The following is a 9,728-nucleotide window of genomic DNA, read 5'->3' as shown; positions in this document are numbered from 1 at the left end:
GGGCTTCATCCTCTAGCTGTCCCCTGGGTGGGGGGCCACCTCCAGCCACTTCCAGCCCTTGATGGGGGGGAAGTGACTGCTTGTGAGGGTGACGTGGAGCTGCCGGGGCCCATTCTTGTAGGGCGTCAACTGGAACTGGATGCTGCCTTTCTCCTGGGCCTGGAGGGAACCCAATCTGTGGGGCCAAAGCAAGCGAGTCACTGCCAGGTGCCGGCTCCAGCTCTGCCCTTCTGGACAGGAGCCCCCCCCCCCCCGAAGCCCTGCAGTCACTTGGCCCAAGTGAAAAGGGCATCCGGATGAGCTGGTGGGAGGGAGGCCCCTCTGGAGCCTGAGGCTGGAACAGACCCAGAGAATCCCTCTAGGAAGTCCTCCCCCCCCCCGCCCCCGCAGGCAGGAGGTCCTGGGCTCAAAGCCAGGAGAGCCCCTAGGCGAGGAGTGGCTGCAGGAGGCGCTGCACTCGGAAACACCAGCGGTGGCTCTTAAAGAAAGGGGGTCATTTGGATTCAGCGGTGGTTCTTCAATAATTAGGGGGGTGTCTTGATCATTGAAGGCTGTTTGAGGAGAGGCCTGTAGGCTTGGCTGGATGCCCCCCTCCCTCTGAAATGCCACCTGCCCCCTTAGGGTATCCTCCCCCCCCCAATGGGACCATCAGCTGTGCCAGGAGGGTGCGGGGGGGGGGGCTGCCGAGAAAGAAGGCCCCGCCCCCTGCCGGCCCCCTACTTACTCGATGGAGGCCTGGCCCCTCACCAGCCCGCCGCCTTCCGCGAGCAAGAGGCAGCCGTCCACGGGCTGGGGCAGGGGGTTGACGAACTCCACGTGGAGCGGGAAGGGCTGGCTCACCACCACCGGCGCCAAGACCTGCACAAAGGGACCAGGAGCCGCTCAGGCCCCCTCCGGGAGGGGGAGCGGGAGTGGGAGGAGCGGCGTTAGAATCGTAGAGTTGGAGGGGACGGGGGCTCAGGGGTAGAGCATCTGCTTGGGAAGCAGAAAGTCCCAGGTTCAGTCCCCGGCATCTCCAACTAAAAAGGGTCCAGGCAAGTAGGCGTGAAAAACCTCAGCTTGAGACCCTGGAGAGCCATGAATGGGGCTGTGGCTCAGTGGTAGAGCATCTGCTTGGGAAGCAGAAGGTCCCAGGTATCTCCAACTAAAAAGGGTCCAGGCAAGTAGGCGTGAAAAACCTCAGCTTGAGTCCCTGGAGAGCCATGAATGGGGCTGTGGCTCAGTGGTAGAGCATCTGCTTGGGAAGCAGAAGGTCCCAGGTTCAATCCTCAGCATCTCCAACTAAAAAGGGTCCAGGCAAATAGGCGTGGAAAACCTCAGCATGAGACCCTGGAGAGCCGCTGCCAGTCTGAGGAGACAAGACTGACTTAGATCGACAGGGGGGAGGGTCCGATTCAGTACAAGGCAGCTTCATAGGTCACCTAGTCCGACCCCCTGCACAACGCAAGAGCTTCACAAATGCCGCCCCCCCGCCCCAAACACCCTCTCCAGGATCCTTGGCCAAGGTTGTCCCGAGGCAGGACCAGCCCGCGCCTCCCCCAGGCTGGGGGGCGGAGCGGGGGGGGGGAGGCCGCCGCCGCAGGAGCCTGTCTGGGCCAGGAAGCTTCCCCCCTGGTGGGGCGGGCTGGCTTACGCTGAGGGTGAGGGTGGGGCTGGCCATGGTGACGGTCTTCTGGGCCAGCACCTTCTGCCAGGCGGCGTTCTCCTCGGCGATGGCGATGACTTGCACCTGCCCGTCCTCCCCCAGGTGCCGCCCGTACTGCCCGTAGGCCACGCGCCACGAGACCCGCTCCTCTGCAAGGCAAGGCAAAGCGAGGCCGGCTGCGCTCAGCACCGCAGCCCCGGCTGGCCTGCCCAGCCCAGTCCCCCTGACTCGGAGGCGGGCGGCTCACCTTGGTGCGGGCGCAGGGCGAGGTAGCGGGTGTCTTGCCAGAAGGGGGGCCGGGGGGTGCCGTCGTGCAGCACGGGCTGGCAGCTGAGGCTGAGCTTCAGCTCGTGGGGGGCCCCCGCCAGGCTCCGCGCCACCAGCTCCAGGTGCAAGTCCTGCCCGATCTCGGCGCTCTCCAGCAGCCCCAGCCGGAGGGAGAGCGGAGCCGGGCTGGCGGCCTCTGCGGCAGCGGCGAGCCTCGCCTCGGATCCCGCCGCCCTTGCCCCTGCTCCGGCCCGGGCTTCCAGAGCCCTCTGGAACGCCTGGCGCTCCTCCGCAGAGCCTGCACCCGGGGGAGAGACGAGAGGGCGAGTAGGGCCGCTGCTGGCGCGGGGCTGGGGGGGGGGGGCGGGCAGCAGGTGCCGAGCCGCCGGCGCCTCCTCCTCCTCCTCCTCCGGGGCGCGCCCCCTGCCTGGCCGGCTGGCTGGGGTGGGGGGCGCTTCCTTCCTTCCTTCCTCCCTCTCGCTGCCCAGCGGAGCTTCCCAGGCAAGCGGCCCAAGGGGTTGGGCAGGCAGGTTTCCGGGGGATCCGGGCCACCTCAAGGGGGAGAGGGGAGGAGGGGTCCTCGGTCCCGGCCGCTGCGCCCTCCCAGCCTCCCCGCCCCGCCGCGCCGCGCGCTCAGCCGGAGAGACCTTCGGGGGGCTTGTAGGTGCCGGTGATGTCGTGGCGCTCGGGGCTGCCCAGGGCCTTGGTGCTGATGTGGAGGCCGACGGCGTCGCCCTCCCAGTGGAGCTTCTCCTTGCCGGTGCCCGAGAGCAGCCAGGCCACGCGGTCCGCGTTCACCATGGCGAAGACGAAGGGCGCGTCGTAGCGCTGCTGCACTTCGCCTGCGCGGATGGCGGCCACCGGAGCGGGCCCGCAGCAATACAGCCCTGCCGGAGCCGGGAGGGGGGAGAAGGGGTTGGACGGAGCAGCCGAGCCCACGGATTCCCAGCCCGCCCCCCCCCCCGATCCTGGGGCACTGACCGTTGCTGCGCTCCTGGGGGGTGGCGTCCAACACCTGCCAGCCCCCGTAGCCCGCCGGCAGGTCTCTGCGCGCCATCCAGCACTCGTCCCACACGTGGAAGTTCCTGCCAGGGAGGGAGCCCCGGGAGACGGTTTCTTGGGGGGGGGAGTGGTCCTGGGAGGGGGTGGCGGGAGGGGTGGGGGGAGCCGCTCCGCCTCAGCCATTGCGGGGGGGGGAGGGTTAGGTGGGACTGGGGTTGCCAACTCCAGGTAGAAAAATTCTGGGGATTGGGGGGTAGAGTCTGGGAAGGGGGGTCTGGAAGGGGAGGGGCTCCAATGGAGAGGAGTAGAAAGCCATGGACGGAGTCCAGCCTCCCAACGGGGGGTAGCCGGCTTGGCCAGTTGCGGAAGACCCAGATTCGAGTCCTGCGAGAACTTCAGGGAGAGCCAGCTCTCTTTGGTGCACTGAGGAAGGGGCCCTATGAGACCCTCGGAAGCGGACCTCTCCTCCTGCTGCCGGTCTGGTTGGCCTCGCAGCTGCTCCTGGGGGGGGGGAGCAGTTGTAACCCCCGGAGATCTCCAGGCCCCACCGGGGGACTGGCAGCCGGAGGCAGAGCAATGCATCGTGGGGGAGGGGGCGTAGGGGGCCCCGGGGCTTTCAGTGGGCTGAGGAGATGCGGGGGGGGGCGGGGGGCGGCTCTCCTCACCAGACGCTGTCCTTGCTGCGGCCGGGCAGGAGCTGGCCCGTCTGGTCGTAGAAGACATCGATGACCAAGTTGCCGTCGGTGTCGTGGCCGGAGTTGAAGTTGGTCACCACGCGAGTAGGGATCCCAAGGCACCGCATCACTGGGGGGGGGGGAGCGCAGTGAACCGCAAGGTGCCAGGCCACCCCCCTCGGGGGCTTCCTTCTGGCCCGGGGGTCCCCCCCCTCCCCGGTGCCTACCTGTGCACAAGACGGCGGCAAAGACCCAGCACTGGCCGTATCGGACGGGCTCGCCGCCGGCCCGGTGCCACTGGCGGAGGATGGGCAAGCTGCCACTCCAGGCGGTGGGGCGGACCCCCCCGGAGTAGTCCTCGCTCCACTTGCCCAGCAGGAGCCCCCCGTCGTCGTTGCTGTTCACCTGCGAGGGGGCGGCGTGGCAGAGAGGCCGGGAAGGAAGAAGGGCCCACCCGCTCCCGGCCGGAGGAGGCTGCGGCAGGGGGGGAGGAGGGAGGGAGGGGGCCCCCCCATTATCATCCCAGGGGCCTCTGCGCGGGGAGCTGTCCAGAGGGAAAGGAGAGAGGCACAGGGGGGGGCATTCTGCTGTTTCCCGAGGAGGTCCCGCCCCCCGTCCTGCCGCCCCCCCCCCCAGCACCAGCCCGACTTCGCGGCCCGCAGGCCTTCCTTGCTGGGGGGAGGGGTGGGGGGGCTCTTCGTCCTCACCATGGCGCTGACCACCCGGCTGACGTAGGGCGCGCTGCCTCGCTGGGCGCAGTCCCGGGCCGGGTTGCGGCGGTAGCTCAAGTTCCTGTCGAGGAGCTCCAAGCAGATGTCCACCACGTCCTCTTCGAACTGCGGGGGCGGGGGGGGCATTAGGCTGCCGGGGGACTGGCTGCCCCAGCGAGAGCGCCCCGAGGGAGGGAGGGAGGGAAGGAGGCAGCTGCGCAGCCCAGTCCCCCTGTCTCTCTGGCTCGGCCTCTCCGACGGAAGAGCGCGCGCCCTGGGGATGCTGGGTCCGGGCCCTGCGGCTACAGCACCGCCGCCTCCACCTCGGAAACGGAGAGCAGCGTTCGGGCTGGCAGCGCCCTCCGAGAGCCCAGTGGGGAGAAGCATGGCGGGGGGGGGGGGGGGAGGAAAGCGCCCAGGACGTCGGAACAACGGGGCGGGGGGGGGGGAGATGAGAGGCTGAAGAAGCGGGGGCTTTCGCGGTTGGCTATAAAAAGATATACAGCCGGCGGGGGGAGGTTTCTAAAACTGTGCATGGTGGGGGGGTGGGAGGTGGAGCAAATCGCGGCCCAGGGCAGCGCCTCTCCCCATATCTAGCCCCCCAGCCCCGCCCCCTTCTCAGAAGCGGGAGGGCTGCGGGTTGAGGAGCGAGGAGAGGAAGGGCTGTCTGGGGCGGGGGGGCAGCTGGCGGGCCCCCAGGCGAGACGGGGCGCTGCCGGGCTAGCTAGACGGGCCCCCGCCGAGCGGCTATGCCTCCCCCCTTGAGCCAAGGGCGCCTGCGTGGGGGCCGCGGTAGATGGAGGGAGCCCGCGCCCCTCGCTCTGCCCGCCCCAGCCCCTCGGCCGCCCCATACATCCGCCGCTCCTCTCCGACGCCCTTCCCAGAGGGCAGGGATAGCCCCCCCGCCGCGAGTGCCAATCCTCCCCCCTCCCCCTCCTCGCGGCTTCTGCCAGGATAGTCGCCGCCGCCGGGCATCCCGGAGCCCCAGGCCGCTCCCCTCCCTCTCTCCCCCCCCCTCTCCCCCCCCCCCTGCGGGCGCCGCCGCCGCCTACCTGCCCGTAATGCCAGGGGGAGGGCTGGATCCAGTCCTTGTTCCCCCGGTAGAAGAGGCCCTCTTCGCTCAGGACGTATTCCTGCCGCTCCTCCTCACTGGCCAGGAACACCTCGTCCTCTGCGGGGGGGGGGGGGGAGGGAGGAGTGGGCGCCCTGCCGCCCCCCCCCCTTTCCCAGCCAGCGGGGAAGCAGGAGAAGCCGCGCCCGGCCTCAGGGCCCCTCTCCACTGGAGGCAGGGGGGGTGGGGGGTGCAGAGAGCCGCCCCTCCCCCGGACCCTCCCCCGCCCCCCTTTCCCAGCCAGCGGGGAAGCCGGAGAAGCGCCGCGCCCGGCCTCAGGGCCGCTCTCCACTGGAGGCAGGGGGGTGGGGGGTGCAGAGAGCCCCCCTCCCTCGGGCCCTCCCCCCGCCCCCCTTTTCCAGCCAGCGGGGAAGCCGGAGAAGCGCCGCACCCGGCCCCAGGGCCGCTCTCCACTGGAGGCAGGGGGGTGGGGGGTGCAGAGAGCCCCCCTCCCTACCTGGGCACCAGGCGTTGAAGAGCAGGAGGAATTCCCCCAGGAGGTAGGAGGTGGCCGGGCCCTGGGAGGGCTCCAGGTGGATCTTGAGCTGGTAGCGCCCGACGGGGGCCGCGGCCGGGGCCAGAACCGCCAGCTCGGTGGACCGGGGCCCGCTGGAGAGGTAGCCGCCGCTCCACACGCTTCTGGCCGCCTCGGGCAGCCCCAGCCCCACCAAGAAGATGGCGCGAGTGCCCAACCGCCGCTGGGGCTGGGGACCTGCGGAGAGGTGGGGGGAGGAGACGTTGGGCTTATACCCCACCCTCCACTACGATCTCAGAGCGGCTCACAGTCTCCTTTATCTTCCTTCCCCACAACAGACACCCCACACGGGTGGGGCTGGGAGAGCTCTGACAGAAGCTGCACTTTCCAGGACCTTTCCAGCAGGTGCAAGTGGAGGAGTGGCGAATCAAACCCGGTTCTCCCAGATCTGCACACTTAGCTAAGTTTGCACACTTAGCCACTACACCAAACTATCTAAGAAGATATTGGATTCATATCCCGCCCTTCACTCTGAGTCCCAGAGCGGCTCACAATCTCCTATATCGTCTCCCCCCACAACAGACATCCTGTGAGGTGGGTGGGGCTGAGAGAACTCTCACAGCAGCTGCCCTTTCAAGGACAACTCCTGCGAGAACTATGGCTGACCCATGGCCATTCCAGCAGCTGCAAGTGGAGGAGTGGGGAATCAAACCCGGTTCTCCCAGATAAGAGTCCGCACACTTCGCCACTGCACCAGACTGGGGGCGGGGGGGGGGGGTAGGGAGGCGGCCAGGGCTCCCACGACCCCTCCCTCCCTGAGAGGCCGGAGAGTAACTGGGGGGTTGGGGTTGGAGGTGGGGCGCTGGTCTCTGCGGAGGGCCTGTGTGGTGGTGGCCCCGCGGCCGGCTCACCAGTCTCTGCGATGAGGTAAGCGGAGTCGAGGCCCGGCTGGTAGCCGCGGCTGACGAAGTGGAGGCGCAGGTGGAAGGGCTGCCCTCGCCGCAGGATGGGCCGCTGCGTGCTGATCTCTGCCGTTCGGTGCTGCCGGTTGTTCCGCGGGCTCTGCCAGTCCACCGAGGCCAGCTGCAGTCCTGGGGCGGGAGGTGGGAAGGAAGGCAGGCTGCTGCTGGTGGTGCCCCCCCAGCCCTCCCCTTGCCCGCGGCTTCCTTCCCCCCCTCCCGCCCCGGCCATGGGGGCTCAGCCGGCCGCCTCCCCCGGAGACCGACCTTGGGCCATGATCCTGCCGTGCTTCCCTTCCTCCAGGGAGTGCCTCGGGGCTGCCTCGGCTCAGCCAGGGAGGCGCGGGGGGGCGGGGGGTGGGGCCTCAGGGGCATGACCGAGGCCACCTTTCCAGGCTCCGGGAGGGGGGGCGGGGAGGAGGAGGAGCCTGTCCTGCAGGCGGGGGGGGGGGTGCGCGGCGGGTCTCTCCTGAGGGCGCTGCGGAGCAAGCAGGGCGGGGGAGCGGGGGGGCAGGCCAAGCGGCAGGTGGCGGGTCAGCCAGCCGCCCCCTCGTCTTCCTGGCCAGGGGGAGCACAGGGGCGCTCGGGGTGGGTGGGGTCCCCCCTGCGAGAGAAGAAGGCCCCCCTCCCTCCAGAGCCCCCCACCCCACCCTCCCTCCTCCGGGACAGCGGACCTCCCCCCCAACCGGGCCACAGGGCAGCGCAGCGGCGGGGGGGAGGGAGCCCCCCTCCAGCCGCCGCAGACCCTCCTGGGCTTGCTCAGGGGACGCGCCTTCTCCAGGCCTCCCTGCTGGCTTCGCGGGGGGCGGGCAGCAGCCTCCGGGCCTCTCCTTGGCCTCTGTGGCATGCCCGGGGCGGAGGCGGCAGCAGCTGAAGGGCTTTGCCACAGGCAGGTCGGGACCAGCCCGGCGGGGGTGGGGGAGGAGCCTCCCATGCCCAGAAAGGCTGCCCCCCCCGCCCCGCCCTGGGTTTCTGCCTCTCCTCTCCCCTCCCAGAGAGGGGTGTGTGAGACAGAGACAGAGGGGGGGGGGGCAGTTCCTTCTGCTCCTTTCCCCGCAACGCCTAGTCCCAGGGTGAAGCCTCAGGTTCGGGGGCGGGTGCGGGGGGGATGTGAGCTAGCTCACACTAACGCAGCCTAGAGGGACCACTGACAGTCTCAGCCCCCACCCCCCGTCCCCTGGCTGCTCCGGGTCCCTCCTGCCCGCTTCCCCTTTGCCTCCTGGTCTGCGTCTCCTCCCCCCCCCCCCTCGTGGACTGCCGAGTCCTCCTCCTGCTGCACCCCTCCCTCCCCGCCCCCCCGCAGCGGCCCTCCCTTCCTTTGGGGCTGGAGCGCGGGGGGGGGCGGGGTCACTGCCTGGGGGCATTTGGGAATTCCTGCATTGTGGGGGGTGGACTAGATGACCCTGGAGGGTCCTTCATTCCAGCTGGATGCAGGACTGGAGGGCGCCGCCCCCGCCCCGCCCTCCTCCGCCCTTGGTGTCCCTCTGCCGCCCCCCCCCCTCCTTGCAGCTTCACTGCCTGAAGTCCGGAGACGGAGAGAGAGACCTTCCCTGAAGCGCTGCTGCCCGCCTCAGCTGCCTCCACGCTCTGCTGCTGCGGAACCGCGGCGTCTCCTGGGGCGGCTCTTTGGCCGGGGGGACTTCGGCCTTGGAGAGGAGAGGAGGAGGCGGGTCGCCGGGCTCTTCCCCCTTCCTCTGCCTGGCAGACCTTCCGAGGGCCCCGTCTCCGTCCACACTGGAGGCAGGAAAGGGCACGGAATGCACCGGCTCTGCGCCTCCCCCTCGCCCCTTCGCCTTCTCTTCACTCTCCGCTTGGCGGGCCCTCCGCCCCCCCTCCCCGCCAGCCGCCCGCTGCGCCTTCTGTCGCGCTCCTGGGCGGAGGGCTGGGACGCCCCCCCTCCCCTCCCCTCCCGCTACGTCCCGGCAGAGGGGAGCCCATTTGGTGTAGTGATGAAGTGCGGAGACTCTGATCTGGGAGAACGGGGTTTCATTCCCCACTCCTCCACTTGCACCTGCTGGAATGGCCTTGGGTCAGCTAGAGCTCTCTTATCTGGGACAACCGGGTTTGATTCCCCACTCCTCCACTTGCAGCTGCTGGAATGGCCTTGGGTCAGCCAGAGCTCTCTTATCTGGGAGAACTGGGTTTGATTCCCCACTCCTCCACTTGCAGCTGCTGGAATGGCCTTGGGTCAGCCAGAGCTCTCTTATCTGGGAGAACCGGGTTTGATTCCCCACTCCTCCACTTGCACCTCCTGGAATGGCCTTGGGTCAGCCAGAGCTCTCTTATTTGGGAGAACAGGGTTTGATTCCCCACTCCTCCACTTGCACCTGCTGGAATGGCCTTGGGTCAGCCAGAGCTCTCTTATCTGGGAGAACCGGGTTTGATTCCCCACTCCTCCACTTGCAGCTGCTGGAATGGCCTTGGGTCAGCCAGAGCTCTCTTATCTGGGAGAACCGGGTTTGATTCCCCACTCTTCCACTTGCAGCTGCTGGAATGCTCTTGGGTCAGCCAGAGCTCTCTTATCTGGGAGAACTGGGTTTGATTCCCCACTCCTCCATTTGCACCTGCTGGAATGCCCTTTGGTCAGCCAGAGCTCTCTTATATGGGAGAACCAGGTTTGATTCCTCCCCCTCCTCCACTTGCACCTGCTGGAATGGCCTTGGGTCAGCCAGAGCTCTCTTATCTGGGAGAACCAGGTTTGATTCCCCCCTCCTCCACTTTCACCTGCTGGAATGGCCTTGGGTCAGTCATAGCTCTCTTATCTGGAAGAACCGGGTTTGATTCCCCACTCCTCCACCTGCAGCAGCTGGAATGGCCTTGGGTCAGCCATAGCTCTGGGGGAACCAGGTTTGATTCCCCACTCCTCCACTTGCAGCTGCTGGAAT

The 9,728-nt window shown here is 68.5% G+C and overlaps 1 protein-coding gene across 1 annotated transcript; it reads right to left on the bottom strand.

Moving 5' to 3' along the window:
- LOC132567817 (protein-glutamine gamma-glutamyltransferase 5-like) lies at positions 1 to 7,075 on the bottom strand. Its single transcript, XM_060233500.1, has 12 exons — positions 6,796 to 7,075; positions 5,867 to 6,121; positions 5,351 to 5,469; positions 4,296 to 4,424; positions 3,816 to 3,993; positions 3,580 to 3,718; positions 2,894 to 2,997; positions 2,560 to 2,799; positions 1,893 to 2,210; positions 1,634 to 1,794; positions 725 to 858; positions 1 to 175 (listed from the first exon to the last, which is right to left on the bottom strand). Exons 1-12 carry the CDS (start codon positions 7,073 to 7,075, stop codon positions 13 to 15), a joined length of 2,220 nt encoding a protein of 739 aa, XP_060089483.1. The 3' UTR covers positions 1 to 12.
- Between the last annotated feature and the right edge of the window lie 2,653 nt (positions 7,076 to 9,728).

The sequence above is a fragment of the Heteronotia binoei genome, chromosome 2 (genome assembly GCF_032191835.1).
Source record: "Heteronotia binoei isolate CCM8104 ecotype False Entrance Well chromosome 2, APGP_CSIRO_Hbin_v1, whole genome shotgun sequence".
Taxonomy (NCBI): domain Eukaryota; kingdom Metazoa; phylum Chordata; class Lepidosauria; order Squamata; family Gekkonidae; genus Heteronotia; species Heteronotia binoei.
This window is presented reverse-complemented; position numbering and strand designations above follow the sequence as displayed.

Bases quoted from the DNA above. Each gene is read 5' to 3' on its own strand.
- LOC132567817 (XM_060233500.1), bottom strand. From the start codon at position 7,075: ATGGCCGGGGCGGGAGGGGGGGAAGGAAGCCGCGGGCAAGGGGAGGGC. The intron at 2,998-3,579 runs GTGAGGAGAGCC...CCTCCCTGGCAG, and splicing joins CGCAGCAAGGACAGCGTCTG to GAACTTCCACGTGTGGGACG. The intron at 2,211-2,559 runs GTCTCTCCGGCT...CCCCGGGTGCAG, and splicing joins CACCTACAAGCCCCCCGAAG to GCTCTGCGGAGGAGCGCCAG.